Below are 17,372 nucleotides of genomic sequence, written 5' to 3' on the forward strand. Positions count from 1 at the left end.
GTACAGAGCGGGAAGGGAGGAACAAGGCTACGAGATACGCCCCAAGTGAAACTCCCGACACTTAGGAGGCGCACGAGTAGCGAAACCCATGGAGAAACATGAAAATAAGTACAAATATATGAAGGTTCAAACAAGAAACAACAACAACGTAATCGAACCGCCTAACCGCCTAGTATTGGATAGGAGTTCGCGGCTTACAAGATACGTTACAAGGAGAACACTTCCGACATATGGAAGCAACGTAACTAAACATATATGCATCGAAAAACTTGTAAAAAGGACGAAACATGTATATAAGGGAGAGAACCCCCTAACCGCGAACCAGCGGAGGGGGGAACAAGGCTACGAGGTACACCCCAAGTCATGAGACTCAGGGAGCGCACGTAGCAACAACTGGAGGAAACATGAAAATATACAACAATATATGAAATCAAGGATACTCCCGTCTTAACATGAAAAACAACGAAACGAGCCGACTATCTCGACTAGTTAGGAGATAACGGAACGTGGCTACAACTACGCTACAAGTGAAAACCCACACTGAAAGCGTAAAATTAACGAAGTACATGAAAGCAAAACATCTTATGCCTAAGTAAGAAAGGCTGAAACACATGTACATACGGAAAAACATGCCTATCCGCGTAAACAAGGCGGTATAGGCAACGCTACAAATTACGCTACAAGGGGAAAACCCACACAAAAGCGTAAGAAGTAACGAAGGTACATGAAACAAGCAAAACATCTTAATTTTGAAAGTAAGAAAAGCTGAAACATGTACATACGAAAATATATGCCTATCCGCGTAAACAAGGCGGTATAGGCAACGAACGAAGTAGTCTCGCAGAGCTACTACCTGTTACCCTAAAAACGTTACGTAAGAAAAAACGAACGCATGGGCGAGAGTGTACACTAAAAACAGCCCCCAAAAACACCCTTCCCTACAAGAAAAGGATACTTATCAGGCTGGAAAAGATCCTTGGAAGTGCAGAAGTCCTGATAGGAAACTTCTAGAGTATAAATCCAAGGTAATCCGGGCGAATTTCGCGAAAATTTTTCTAACTCCGAAAAACACATTGAGACACTTTGTGGGTAGAAAAATGAAGGAAGGCCATTAGGGCCAATGAGGGTGTACAGTGTTAAAAGATTACCAGGGCATTCTAGACACGGTAGAATGCGGTGCATAGGTTGTGGGGAGACAGGTAAGTGGGGAACGAAGTAAATGTGGAAATATCGCTGGCAATACATGCATGGCAGAACAGTAGATGCCTGTATCTGCAACTGTGTTGCAGGGAGAGCGCTTGTGGAGGGAACAAGTGGAAAGATCAATTTTGTTTTTCTTTAGAGACACACTTAAGGCAAACCTGCTGCAGTTGACTGAGCCAGGTACCATTCTGAATTTTTCTATTTTACCAGAAGAGTTAAACATGAGATTATATTTGGTGCGAATACGTCCTTCTCCTCCATGATCCCCCCTCTCACTCCCCCACTATCTTCTCTCTCACACCCCTTAGAGCAACAACACACTGCCAGGGTATAAATCTGCATGTTGAACTGGTTATTTCTACTTGAGAGCAGAACAGTTGTTTTCATATACCATAAAAAATTAAAAAAAAGATATGTAAATCTCACCCATTGTTTGGGCATAATTTACAAGTCACAATATTTACAGGTCGTAGCTTACCCATGCAGTTACCCATCTACCTGCCGATTAGCTGGTAACATTTTAGCACTGTGCCCACCCCCCCCCCTCCCACCCTTGCTGGACTTTCTTCACTTCCACTGACATTGGATGATACTCAACCATCAACTAAAATGCACCACTAAACCTGTGTGACCCCCCCCCCACCCTACAAGAAAATTACAAAAAAAAACAGACATTTTGATGTGCACTTCAAGATTTCCTTGAATTACTTAAAGCAGAGCTGTTGTGCTCAAGTTGTCAAACATCTTTTAGTTTTACCAAAATTACAGAGTCACAAGTAAATAAGTTGTAACATTACTTGAGATTCATTCTTCTTTCCTTTTCTTTTTTTGCTAACACTGAAAAATCACTTTCCTTGTTCATCTACTGTACTGAACTGCAGATTTTTGCTAATGGGATTTCAGTATCTCCTGCTACTGGAAAATTATCTGAGACTGAAACGGATGCAAAATGCTGCTTTTAGTCAGTGTGTGGCTGCAAAACCATGACTTTGCGTCACAACATTCATTTGTTCAAAATCACTCCTGAACAGGATGAGACGAACGCTTTGTTACCTCTGTACATATAAACAAGCAGCCAATTGTCCAAGGTTTGAGGGAAAATATTTCTTTTACTTAATTTTCATATTACACCCCTTCCCCCCCCCCCCAAAAAAAAAACACAAATGAAATGACAGAGACTTCCATAACTTCATATGAATTCATAAAAAGGAAGTGCATTGACATCAGAGGCTTATCAATCAGAGTGGCTGGATTACTTAGTCTATCAATTGAGTTACTATCACTGACTCATAAAACAATATAGTTAACCATTTTGGCTGACTACTAATGTAATGTTCAACTAAATGGCTGTACTTGACATCATATCATAAATTACATTGATTAAAAATGCCAAACGTTTGTTATTTAAGTTAAGAGTGTACTATTAATATCAATTTAAATATGCACAGAGTACTAAAACTTGTTAGATCATAATGAGGGTTACAGGCTTATTTCCTGGTTACCGCAAGTCCCATCCATGTTCACAATATATGTTCACATTAGATTTACGGGCACCATGCAGGTACTGTGCACTACCGTAAGCATTACAACCTGATCATCTGAGACGATCACACACACACACATACATACATACCTGCGTTAACAATATAAGCCAATTTGCTCTTTATGATCAAGAGTTATGGCTACCCTCGCAATGATACAGAGCGTAGGCAGAACATCAAGTATGTCAGTGGGCGGAAGTTTCTGTCCCAGAAGAATTGTTGACAATCCAGCTTGACTGGTTAATGAATGACTGTGTACTTTGAAGTTTTTGCTTTACCATCAGGTTTTCATCCTATAATTAACCCTTTCATACTTAACTTCTCTTTTTTTAACTGATGAGTGCTTTAAACATACATAAAGAAATCACAAAGGACACTAGAAGGAAGAGAGAAAGCAAACAATTTCAGGAGCAGAAAGTTAAAACCAAACCTTTGCTGATTGATGACATCTCTATCATTATCATCATCATCATTTTGTAAACCTTTACTCTGAAATGATAACTTCTGTCACATTAGTCAAAGAACTTGAAAGAAGGGCAAGAATATCAAGATTTTTCTAAAAAATTAATCTCATTCTGAGAGCAGTGATGGTTGCAATTCATATCTAAATTTATCGTACTCATCAAGATATATGCAAACAATCCACCAATTCCAGTCATCTTTTAAGTACACAAAATTGTACTTTTTCATAAAAGAATGAGCTATTAAGGATTCCTTCTAGCCACCAAACTGGTGTACTACAGTACACTTGAAATTAACCTTACCTATACTAGGAAATCCTCCTTATCTCTAGCTAGCACTTACAGTACCTTTGACCTTAGCTAGATACAACTGCCATGAGAGACTATACTTCTTCATAAAAGAATGAGCTTTTAAGGATTCCTTCTAGCCACCAAACTGGTGTACTACAGTACACTTGAAATTAACCTCACCTATAAGCTAGGAAATCCACCTAATCTATAGCTACTGTAGCACTTACCTTTGACCTTGGCTAGATACAACTGCCATGAGAGACTGTTGTTGAACCATAATGTAGCTAATGTGTTGATATTTGTGTTGTTTTGAAATATAACAGGTTTTTCTTAAAACATGGAAATACTTTGTGGTCCCAGGATAACAGCTCTATGATGGTGCCAGGGGATAACAGCTCTATGATGGTACCAGTAGATAACAGCTCTCTGGTGGTACCAGTAGATAACAGCTCTTTGAACCACAGGATACCATCTCTCTGGTGGCTGTAGCATATAACAACTCTCTGATCACACTAGGATTAAAGAACTCTTTGGTGGCTCCAAGGGGAAACTGCTCTCTGTTTGAAACAGGGGCTAACAGCTCTCTGGTGGTACCAGTAGATAACAGCTCTTTGAACCACAGGATACCATCTCTCTGGTGGCTGTAGCATATAACAACTCTCTGATCACACCAGGATTAAAGAACTCTTTGGTGGCTCCAAGGGGAAACTGCTCTCTGTTTGAAACAGGGGCTAACAGCTCTCTGGTGGTACCAGTAGATAACAGCTCTCTGGAGGCACCAGGGCATACAGTATAACATCTCACATTCGGACCAGCAGATAAAAAAATCTGTACTGGCACCAAGGTATCCAGGCTACCCTGGTGGCACCCAGGGATATGGGCTCTTTGGTGGCACCAAGGCATGTGGGCTCTCTGGTGGCACTAATACAACAAACTAATGTTATATAGCCAACTATGACACTATGACAGTATCATCTATAAATGCAGCCTGAATTTTCTCACTACAGTGGCAGAATGTAATGACAACAACTACATGGTAATTAATTCTATTCTACCAACCTTTCAAAATTTATCACCTGCTTATTAGGCCGCCTAAAAATAGCTGATTCTAAGAGCGAGTCCAATCCATACCAGTCGCAACAATCAGAGATGCGGCTGGGATTCCAATCAAAATCCGATGTATGCCATATTTCAAAATATATCCAGAAAGTTTACTGACATTGATACACATTATTTAATGATCAAATAAGGTACACTGTTCTAAGTTTAAAGATAATCTGTGAGACATAAACAGTACCATATCACCTTAAGTGCATTGCTGAATTGAGGGAGATATATTACTATAAACAAAGGAAAGTACAGATGTAGCGAAGGATACAGGCAGGGCAGGAGCGAAGTAAGTAACAGTGAATACCTAAAAGACGAAAAAAAAAAAAAAAACCAACCTGGGCAAGAATGTATTTTCTATTGGCCTCTGGAACCTCCACCAAACTTGCATTGATGTAGTCACTGTCCCCTTTCTCCAGCTTGACACGACTATGGTCATCTGTGGATTATGGAATTGAAAAAGACCGGTTGGTGAGAGTGAAAGCCTCCAAGTAAGGACTTCTGAATGAACCTGTCATAGATCAGTTATCACTGTACATAAACTGATCAATTTAATATCACTGATACTGTACAGTACATCCATGGACTGGTTCCCTTTACTCCCTCCTGGACCAGCGATCAACACTAAGCTGGCAATCCAGTGCTATTGTGCCACAATATCAGAGCATAAAGGATGACCCTAGGCAGAATACGATATGTGCTAGTCTTCGAGAAAAGGGCAAAATGTTGCCAAGTCTGTACAGTTCAAAGAGCCACAAATAGTCAAACTTATCACTTTTATATGCACCTGTCAAATGACCATGGCATCAACAAAGTTCAAAATACAACTTTTTGTTTATGTGCCTGTTGGCAAAGTCATAGAACATATATCAGCTTACATGATTTCACTGAATAACACTACCCAGGCCAGAGTGTTAATCTTGGGAAGGTTCTCAAAATACTTTAGTACAATGTTTATAGGAACAATAAAATCAACCCAACATTTACAATCAGCGTTGTGCGGTAGAGCAAATTTCACACAACCGGTCGTGTTGCAACATCAATCCCAGTATCGTAACTTCTACCGGGATTTTCCTCAACATTTCATCTACGGTTCAAAGCACTCAAGTGCTGAGACTGTCAAATGTTATTCATTCGTTGGTATAGCCTCTGCCAACTACATACTCTTACAGACGGTTTTCAATAAAGACAGATCCAAAATAACATGCTACTGTATATTTGGGCCCTCATTTTTTAACATACACTTTCAAAAAGGAAAGCAAACGTAGGAAAACAGCACCCCACACCACAGGCCGGGAAAAAGGGGGTAACACGGGAACCTGGTTCCCGGGATATTTTAGTAACTCACAGGAAATTTTGGAGCAGAGATAAAAAAAGAAATCTTTGTCACTTGCAGGAAATTTTGGAGCAGAGATAAAAAAATAAAAAACAGACAGCAAAAACATGAAGAAGGAAGAAGAAAGAAAGAAAGATGGAAAGGGAAAAATGAAAAGTGTTACTATTTGAAATAAAGAAAAGAAAACACGTTTATTTCTGGTTTCTGTGTTCTTAGTTTGAATAATATCTGATCAAGTTACGTACTGGCCTAGACCTATATATTAACGAATCAACTTTTCACGTAGTAATTTGGACCTAGGCTACACCAAATATCGAACGTTACTTGGGCTCAGCATGTAACGGGACTTCAAAGTTATTCTGAAATTTTTGTTATTTATTTTTCCTTCAAACGATGATTGTGAAGGTTCCCATGTACAAAATCTTACCCTTATGCATTTCACCTCATTGTTATTATAATTATAACGATTTAATAAATTTTGGGCCAAAACCGCAGGGAGTATATCCAGTTTAAATCCATCTTCACAAGTTCTCAAAAATTAAACAAGTAGCCAAAGATTACTATAAATGACACCGTGGAACCCTCCGCAATAATAAACGAGCCCATTCCATTACAGCATCGAATCTCAAGTCACATGTTGCTTCTTTTTGTTTGTTTAAGTCCTTGCTCGTTAAGTTACTAAAACTCAAGACAAATTAGAGAAATTTGTTACAGCTACTTAAATTCAACAGAGATTCAATGGGATTCAATGCAATGTCTAGTGCTTACTATACTTTACTTGTACAGCACCACACTGCATATTTTAACTACTAAGTACTACTGACCAGTGTTGTTGCATCCTTCATCTAACAGGTGTGAGTTGATAACCTGCAAAGTTTTACTTCCTTGTCTTATTTAATACTGTATGTGCCAGTGAGTAAATTAATTAATGAGAGCAGCACTACAGTATCAAATTTATGTATACAGAGAAGAATACCATGCAGCGTCGCTCTAAAACACTGTGCTGTACATAGCAAGTTACCTTGAGAAACAAAAAGGTTCTTGTACTTGAAAAATTACTGATGGAAGCAGCCTGGATGGAAGAATAATAATTATTTGAGTTTCTAACTTTCAGTGGAAAAAGACTACGCCTCTCCCCAAGATGTGATTTTTCGATCTGTAAAGCCATCACTTCCTTGGAAAAGTCAATGATATGGTTATTTAAAGACAGTACTGTCTATAAACAAACATCTGTATGTATGTTATAATGTACGTAGCTCAATGTAACTCTGACAGTTGAGAGGCCTCACAAAGCCAAGCAGTAGTACCATATGGCATGCTACCTCCTTCTGTTCTGGTCAGAGATACTGTAGGAAATGAATGTTTATTTTACCATTTTCCCATGTGGTAACTTTGTCTCAATGAAACCCAAATTTAACGCTTCCTCCTTTTATAAACTTGACCTGATTCATTCTTCTGCTGAAGAAGGGGAAGTGCTTGTTAGAGATGTGTTACAGTAACTGCTACTCATTTCCATGATAATGACCTATCTAGTACACCAGCAATGTTGTAAAATTATTCTAGTCACTCCAAAATCAAGGGTTGGGGTAATTTTAACAGCCTGCCAGAGGATTCCTGCCATGATATTTACACAAAGGGTTTGAAGGACCAGAGATTAAGCATTAAAGCCTTTGACAAGTACTCTGGTGAGGGTAATGACAAGGAATGGGAGGGGTGGTTGGGGTGGGATGTACAGCATCCACCCCTTCCGTGCACTCTTTTTTTTTCTTTTCACTGTATCTCACTGAATAAAAACATCTTGGCAAGAATAATCCTGTTCCCAATAATATAAATGAACACGACATTCGTAAATTTTACTACGGAAATTGGTTGGGTTAATTTCTGATACTGGCAATGACCAAAGAATTTTAGGCCAGGGAACAAAAACAGTGATCATCTACATTCTCACAAACTTGTGAAAGCAGCTACAACCGCAATAGATTGATTAAATGCTATATCATTCCTTTGTAGTGTGAAGCCCCTACTACTGTAAGTTACAATTTTTTTTATATTTATATATACTGTATTTATTGATCTCGAAAGAAATGCAAGAAAAACCTCAAGTCATTCTGTAATTGAAGGGAAATACAAATCGACTGTTGATCAGACTTGTCCTTCCTGTTTTGTAACTAAATTGGTACTTTCCTTGTGGGCGGCGCTTACAGTACATTTCCTTTCAACATGACTTGTAGAACTGTTTATCTCCACTAAAGACACAAAATAAGAAGTCTCGATTGATTCAATGTCGACATGTGCAAGGAACAGTTTGAACGATTTGAGGGAACCAATGTTAGATCCTACGTTGAACAGGAATTTGACTCAACTTTAATGTGATAGTAATACATGATGTACAGTGAACCTTAATAACTCTTGGAAATTGGTACCTACAGTACATATACACACTAGAATATATAGTATCATGAAAGCACAATGAACAGAACCAAGCAAAACACTCAACAACTGACCGAATAACACTCTAATCTCAAAAGAGACTTGAAAATCACCACGGTTAAGGGTGTACAGTACGTATTGATTACTTGCTATATTATATAGCAAAATGTTAGGCAAAAATGACCAAATTTGATATGTCAAGGTTTCACAAAGGTTTACACTGTAAGTACTGTAGAAAGAGTCAAAGTTCTATTCAAGTCCTTCTTTGACGTTGTTTACGTTTGCTCATCTGGGCTGTTTATTTTTTCACTTGCAACCAGGGGTTTAGGCAGCCAGTCGTCCAGCCGTCTTAGGAACGGGCAATTTTTCGCAAAATGATGGCCTATTTTTCCGTGCACGATTGCAAAATATATACAGTATGAAGCAGTGCAAAGTTTTCTGAAGATTCTGAAGAAAACATCTGGGGCTCTGGGCTAAACATGTGAGTGACATTTCATATTTTACTTTACCTGTTTGAAAATTGTTTTTTGACTTTAGTAAGCTGATTTGTTTTTAAAAAATACCAAATTCTTTAAAGGCAACTAATAGAAAATGATCAAAAGGTCACTCCAAAATTAGCTATCTGTTTGGATATTTTCCAGTGGACATGTATCCATGGATCTCTACCAAATTTGATCTCAACTAATAACTTGTGACCTTGGTGGTTACCACTGACCTGAAATCCTGTAACCTACAATGAGATATATTCAGTACTTTACCCACTAGCGTGCTTGTTGAGTATCTACTGACCAAAAATGACATCTAGCCCCTTAAAGACCAAATATGGAGGCAATTTTTTTTTTTTTGAAGTTTTCCATTAATTTAGGAGTTTACATACCCATAATCAATATGTGTAAAAAATAATCTTCGAAAACCTACTATAACCCATCAAAAACGACCACGAAAATGGACATTTTGGGTAGTCACGTGACATGAACCTCTGGAATGTCTGGAAACAGAGATTGACCCAAAGGAGCCTCTGGTCACCGTGTGACGTCAACGTTTGTATACCGCGAAAATCAAACGCTGATATAGGCACTGTTTGTACACAGATAGGGAACAATTGTACTGTTTTTGACTTCCAATTTCGAGCGTTTGGAAAGCTGTTAGCTTAAAACAAGAACACATGAAGGTTAACAACAAGTTTTAAGACAATTATAAGCAGAAATTTTAGTTAAAATTGCTTATTTTATTAGCAAAATTTCCACTCAAATGGAGGCATCTTTTACATAGCGTAGCGTCAATAGGTCCGTACGGTACAATATACTTACATAGTACTTACTCGTTTTAATATCCAAAAGTATACAAGCACAGAAAAAGTATCCTGTCAATAAACAAATTTAGCAGTGAATATCCTAATCCACATTTCTTGTTCAATCCTGGGCGAAAAACTACCGTGAGTCTGTGTAATTCCATAGAGTTAGGTCTAGTTGAAACAGGCCTTGACCAGTACTAACATCCCACAATCACAAGACAGTCACTAACGAAATAAAACGTCCGATCGCTACATACTACCGTTTTTATTCAACTCCTTGGACCATGCAGATGTCGGAATAAACAGAACGGACAATATTACACATGTATCACGAACTCACGATACTAGAATACAACAAATGAAATAGATAAATCCTAACATGGCTATTTACACATGCTCAGTGTTCTCCACTACCGGTTTTGTCCGGGCGCGCCGCCCGGACAAAATTTGAAAAGGCTGGCTAGCGCCCGGACATAAAGCTACCGCCCGGACGAAAAACTCGGCCGCCCGGACAAAAAAAAATACACTGGCACCTCGTCAAACATTTTCTAAAAGTCACTCATATTCTTTAAGAGTGACGAATTTGATCGAAACTACATGTTTTGTTTCTGCCGCGGCCGCGACGATTTACAAAACTGTCGATAATACTCGATATTATGAAACAAACTACGTTTGGCAAAGCCCCGTTTCTAGAATGCCTAACAATGAACAGCGTGCACGATCCGTACATCAGTTTACAACTGCAGTGTTTAACCCTACTTAAATATCACGGTAGGCTGGCTTCATGTGTTTCGAGTTTTCCAAGGTACCTTGCAAAACAACCCCCTGTCTAACACCTGTTTTTTAACATTTTTGGCACGTTTCCAAAAAAACTTTTCATGGAGTAAACTATTTTGGCTCCACTGTATAATTAGTTAGGTCAGTCAGTAAAGGATCGGTAAAGTTATGCGAAATATTATCTTATACGTTCAAGAAAAGTAGGTAAATATCCCCGTAACATTAGGGTAAGTAAAACACACCTCAAGCCAACTGACTCCTTCGCATGAACAAAACAATCTATTCCCCATGATACACCAGGCACAGTCTATACCATACAGACATAGCACGATATCAAGGCCTCAATAGCTACAGTACAGTATGGCCATCTTTATGAAAGCAAAACGTGCAATCCCATGTTTTAGGCCACTTGGCATGATTAACTAAATGCTAAATATTGTTTCCATGTCCTTGTAGAGAACGTCAACTTCGCAAAATACAATTTAAGTTGTGTTTTTGTTGTTACGTGAGATCCGTAACCGACGAAGTGGTTAGGCTATTTACTATACACTTAACTATGATAGGATAGTAATTTTTCCTTTTTTTTGTGAAAATTCTAGAAAATAATTTCTTTTTCTGCCTCTCAACACCAGATGTGGTCTTATGGTTAATTCATAAATGGGTGTACTAGAGCCTTGTTTACATGAAATTAGTTGCATTTAGCACGAAATGCCAGTTTCGCGTGAATTTTTCGAAAGTATTTTGCTCGAGCTTTCGTAAACTTTGAAAGGTGTATCAACCTACTTTTCGTACACAATTGGTAATTTCTCTACTGATTTTCAGAGTTTTGTTCTCTATACAGTGAATGTTGTAAAGGACGGGTTTTTACGAACTTCAAAAGTCATGAAGTTGATAAACTTTATTTCTTTTCAACTTTCTCACTGCAATTGTTATCCTGTTGGTGTTGAAATAAATAAAGACTAATTTGTTATTTGATCATCTATTTATCATTCTTTCATTCATTGTGTGCATCTGTCTAATAAGGACTGATAATTGGTTGATATGCCTGAACTTGGCAGTTATCCCAGTCAAGCACAGGCTGTGTTGGGCAGGCGCGTAGCCAGGAATTTGCCAAGGGAGGGGCGAAACTAGATTCGGCATTGCAAACTATCTAAGCGTAGCGCTACCATGGTTGGCGCGGAGCGTACAAGAAAATGTTGGCTGAAAATGCCTCCCAGATTGCTGGAAAAGGCACTTCCCAGGCCTTGTAAGTTGCATCTTAGCATTTTCTCTTTTGAAAATACTAGCGATATCATAAAAACATTAAAAAAAATTTTAAAAATATGCTCAAGGGGGGGGGCGGCTGCCCCCTTCGCCCCCCCCTTGGCTACGCGCCTGGTGTTGGGTTAGCCTTGCACAGTGTAGAATAATTTTTCATTGGACTTAGGGCCTATTCATTACTACTCATATTTCAGCAACAATTTTGAAGTGTTCTTATTTTTTTTCATTTGGCAAACGTAAGAGAAAATTTAAAACACTGCCTAAAAAATAGCAATTCCTGGAGATACATGCAAGGCAAATATAGCACCAAATATTGCACCATTTGGCGTCTAGCCCACCTTCGGAGGGCAAAAATTTTCCAAAGGGGAGGGGGACAACCCCTCCCCTTGGACCCCTCCCCCAGGACGGCGATTACCCACAGGACGGCGATTACCACCCGGACAAAAAAATGACCTGCGGAGAACACTGCATGCTGTGAGCCAACGCCGGCGAGAGTTGTAACTAACTACCGTACATGTACTAACAATGCTATACCCTTGGCACGGTATATATATATACGGTCATCTCTTACAGTAAATATATTACTGTCAATTGCGTGATATAATGTTACATGTAAGGACGTCCAGGGCGTGCTTACGGTCAATTTCACATTAGCTATGTCCGACCATGGTCCGACACAGCTATCGACGGTATATAATTTTCACAGAATGAGACATTTGCAGCTAACACAGAAGCAGGGTCATGCATGTGGACTCATGGGCATGAGATACTCCGGGTGCTGAAAAATCTTTCCGCGTGGATCTCAAAAAATTGATCCAAAGTCTGCGGCGTTTTACGTCGGTTCTTTTACTCGGAAATCTAAAAAAGCTGATGCTTTTGTTGGATGAGGTATAACTGCAACCTCCAACAACACAGAATTGTGACATTTTGAGGAAAAAGGAGTAATATCGTTGATGTTTTTGGCAGTATACGACTTTACACACTGAAAGTATAGTTGTGAGTGAGTTATACAAACGTTGACGTCACATGGTCACCTGATGTCTTAGGAATGTTTCAGGAATGTCTGAAATAGAAGCTGACTTTTCGTCCCATTTTTCACTTATTTCACATCCGAAATTGGTAAAGTTAATTACAGCAATGTAATTGGAGTCAGTTAAGGATTACATACATGAAAAATGGTGGGATTTTATGTTCATCGAAAAGTCTCTATAGTTGGTCTTTAAAGGACTATTACCTAATCACTGGCAGTTTACTGTGTATTTTGGTGAGGCCTAACAGTAGGAGCAAATTTTCAAAGCGAATGTATTCAGTCAAACAGGTAGCCGTTAACTTAAAAATCAAAGATTAGAATTTTCAGGTTACTGAATAATATAAATTGTCTTTGATCCCTGGCTTCGTTATTCCTTTAAATACTCTGACATTCTCAAACATAGGAAGTGAACTTTGACCCTCCAAACTACTACAATAATCTGAAACCCTGTGCAAATCTATCATTTCTGCCAAGAAGAACTTTGCAAGAAACTTCATGTTTACCCAGTCAGGCATTTTGACAGTGTCCACACTTATATAAGACTTGCACTCATTCACGCTCGCTCTGTCTAATTTTACACAGAACTTTGATGAACTTACATGGACTAACATCTCTGTATCTATTCAGTCGTTTGTTCCTGGGGTTTCTCGCAATTGCTAAACTGTAGTCATTTTTCTGGGTTTGCTGCCGAATTTTCTGAAAAGTAAACAGAATAAAGAAATTCATTCAAGATTGTCACTTTGCTGGGTTTATCAAAGTGAAGCAAGAAACCTAGCGCTAAACTTGTCCACAATAACATTACATATGTATAGTATGAGCAGTACCCGAATCAAATGTCTAAGTAAGAAATTATAACACTTATAATTAAGCACCATTAATAGTCCAACTGTGCCTTTATATTAAAGATGATTATCACAAGTCTAATATAAATATTTCTTTAGGACCTCTTTGACCCCAAGACATTCTTTAAAACTTCTTTGGAATCCGTTCAAAACTTTTTCTTTTTATTTGTAGTGGATGGCGCAGGAAGAGTTGTGTGTTTCAGGACGGGGAGATTGTCCAGAGGAGGCTGGTGATGATACAAACTAATAAACCAAAAGCAGTTGGCTTTCCTAAAGTTATGAACACCATGCTCATGTAATGAATGAATCTAGTTAAGGAATACTGAATTTTTTACAAACTTACGTTGAGATTCAAAGATTGTTGACTGATAATTTAGTGCATGATTGATTTCACTAATACTTGATTACACAAAGACACACATGATATATATACTGTAATGTAATGATTAGTTACTGAAACTTAAAAATTAAGCACTACTCAAAAATTTACATGCAAGCTATAAAACACAAAACTTCATCATAAAAAAAAAATCCCAACATGATAACATGTAATAAACACAGACAAATGGCATCTTTAAAAAGATAAACCCATCAAACTGATGAGATGATTATCCCATTCACGCCTGATACACTGTAGCTGTAAAACTATTAAATTCATGTTGAAGTGCCAGCTATATCCTGAAGAATTTAAAAACAAACAGCACAATGGGCAGCTAGAAAAATGTGGCACTGGATCTGCATTCACAAGGAAAGGTTTTTTTTTTGGAACCTGAATAATTCATTTAAAATCTTGCTGGGCATACAATCACTTGACAAGCTTCTTTTAACAGAAATTAGTTTGGTTTCAAGGGTAACCAAAAAGCTTATCAATGTCACTGCAGGCTAAATTTCTGTCTTTTCAGTTTTCCTTTCCAAGAGGTTATTTCAAGAATTGGGTCACTTGCGTTATCAAAAATGTTTAAAATTGGTTGTAAAACAAAATGGGTAAAAGTCATCACAGTCTTGTAACATGATGAAATAATCTGCAAATACATCATGATCTCAGTGTGATGGAGGACAGTAGGACTTCCCTTTCCAATAATACACTCTCTCCCACAGCAGCCAATTGGGTATCTGAAGTTTTTATCCCATGCACTGAACACATCTACAACATAACTCCTGAAGCAAACTTAGTTCAAATTACACACACGTGTGTAAAGACCTCTTGGAGTTTCTTTTCCATAAAGTTCACAGTCTTTAGTTCCAGTCAACAAAATTACTCTTCTTGGTAGGGAAAAACCTTGTTAGATATTGACTAGATTAAAAGTACAGTTCTTAAGATGAAATATTTAGAAATAATCACAGCTATCAGATAACCACTGACGGCACTGAATGCTTGCATTGTTCAGTGACTTTTAGTAGACCTGTACAAATGATATTTTGCTAAAAAAAAAAGTTTGGTCCAAAAGATTCTTTTACAACTGTCAAAATGAATAATTCATGAAAAAACTCAGAAATTTTGTTGAATTTCCAGCCAACTACAGTAGAGTAATATTGCCCTATGGCATAGGTTCAGCAACGTTTTTGGCAATGTTGAGCTTTTGGTTTCACAAAAAATCTATTCAACTGCTCCCCTATAACATTAATTGTCATAAATTTACATCTTCAACAAAGGATATTAAAACATAGGTCTACTGATATATTCCTCGTCATGATGGCCAAAAAATAGTGAGATATATATCCTTTAGGAAGAATTTAAAACTAGAATAAAATCAACACATGCAGTGGTTTCCCCCCAATGATGTTTTTTAGTGATCTATGACAAAGTTTTGTAAGTGTGCAACTTAATATTATATGTGTGCTACTGTACGCATGTCCAACCTGTTCTTTCATTGCTGTGCACTATGGAGCACTCCAGGAGGTCCTGTCTATTTATACGTTAGTTGCAAAGTCTGTAGAAACTACATTAATCAACCCTTATTATTAAATAAAGATGTCAATGTGTAATTACGGACCAATCAGGTGTTGCTTGATTCTTCCAAGTATGGAAAAGTTCTGTTCATCTTTTGTGGGACCGTAACACTAAAATTTGACACAGGGGTGGGTCAACTTATGAGCTGCCTAAATGCGTTGCATTGATAGTGTGCAAGGACGCAAAGCAGAGAGATTGCTAAGGCTATACAATACAGTGTAAAAGTAAACAAACGCAGTTGATAAAACCTTTCTTGGGGAGGAATAGTTACAAAATTACACCAAAAATTACACCTAAATACATCAAAGTAGAAGGGAATATCACCAAATTATGAAATTAAGGAAGAATGCACATCTTTCCCTCCCTTTCATTAATTCAAATAAAAATGTAACTGAAATTGGAGAATGACGTGAGTGATTTTTACAAATTTCCAGGTCGGGTCATGACAGACTATTAGGGTAGTAACTTTTTTGGTCGTTCCCCGGGATCCCGTCACTAACTAGTAGTACCGTCAACATCCCTATCTCAAGCATTCACTAAAGTATTTTCAACGGATATATTTTAAACCAGTAACAACCAGTACAGTTATCAGTTTTAAATAGTGCTGCTGCTGCTTGACGATTTTTTAACATTTACAGAAACCATGTCTATTGAAAGCATGTACACTGCTACAGAACCGTATTGGTCACAACCGTTTAGTGGTAACTGAAAACCGACGTTTACTGTTTAGGAAATATATGGAAACTGGCACACTATTTTGAAATAGGCCTCTATCTTTAGGAAAATGGCAAGTAGAATAGGCCTAATGACTTCACACATATGGAGATGCTGGCTGAATGGACATTCCACAAAGGCTAGGCCTATGTTATGACTAGAATAAATCATACGCTAACTGGAAATCTCCATCGCATTGGCTACACTGCCCATGATCTAAAGCCTTGAAAGGTTCATATGTGCATTGCTTTATTGCACAAAATGAAAACAATGTGGCTATTCTTACGACTAGTCGCAAGAATAATTTCCGACTACGCATGCGCAGTTGCTAATTTTATGACCAGTAGTACTATTTTTACGACGAGGAGTAACAATAATTTCAGGTTAGGGTTAGGATTGAGGTTTAGGGTTATGTTTAGGGTTAGGTTTACCCCTACTACATGCGCAGTTGCTTTATTTACTTTACTGCGCTTGAATTCGCCTTTGTCGTAAGAATATTTTTGTAAATAATTGTTACGACTAGTCGTAAGAATAGCCACGGCAAAGGTATTCAAGTTCAAGTAGTTCACTCATGACTGAGACATCTTTACAACAGTTCATATTATGCTGTCATTAGATCCAAACCTGTGCCTTGCCTAACATTAGGTCAAGGCTAGGATATGTCAAGATTTCAATAAGGTGTGTATGACTGCCAACTTTGCAGACGCTTGACTCAATTAGAATTGCCAGCTCTACATGGCAAACCATGCCAAACACAAAACTTTACCATTCCAGACCTAACATTAGGCCAAAGCCTGGTTCTAGATAAGCCAAGGGTAGCCTACTGTAGCCTAAGCTAACCGTTTGACCAAGATAATCGCTGCTGGTGCCAGTTGTGTTGTGAAGATAAAGATAAATGTAAGTTTTTTTAAGATTTTCTCACCAGAAAAACTTGGTGCCAGCTTTTGCTTGCCTCAATTTCGTTGAACTCATCTTGAATGCTTTTCATTTTGGATTTCTTCCTTCTGGCTTTGCTCGAAATCAGCAATTTTGAGGAGCTGGCGCCATTCCTGCGTGGATACCCTCTATAAATAACTCAAAACCGATTTCCTGGAAGAAGCTTGTTCACCGGAAGCATGTGTGTGTGTGTGTGAGT

General features: G+C 38.1%; 1 protein-coding gene across 2 annotated transcripts in view; it reads right to left on the bottom strand.

Moving 5' to 3' along the window:
- LOC139965447 (tyrosine-protein phosphatase non-receptor type 1-like) overlaps positions 1-17,372 on the bottom strand; it is a 49,989-nt gene extending 32,617 nt beyond the window's left edge. For both annotated transcript variants that reach the window (XM_071967789.1, XM_071967788.1), the window contains exons 1-3: positions 17,160-17,372; positions 13,330-13,426; positions 4,942-5,042 (exon numbers count right to left, since the gene is read on the bottom strand). In XM_071967789.1, the coding sequence (XP_071823890.1) occupies positions 4,942-5,042; positions 13,330-13,426; positions 17,160-17,225 (264 nt within the window). In that variant the 5' untranslated portion in view covers positions 17,226-17,372. The remainder of the gene's footprint in view (positions 1-4,941; positions 5,043-13,329; positions 13,427-17,159) is intronic.

The sequence above is a fragment of the Apostichopus japonicus genome, chromosome 3 (genome assembly GCF_037975245.1).
Source record: "Apostichopus japonicus isolate 1M-3 chromosome 3, ASM3797524v1, whole genome shotgun sequence".
In the NCBI taxonomy this organism is placed as follows: Eukaryota; Metazoa; Echinodermata; class Holothuroidea; order Aspidochirotida; family Stichopodidae; genus Apostichopus; species Apostichopus japonicus.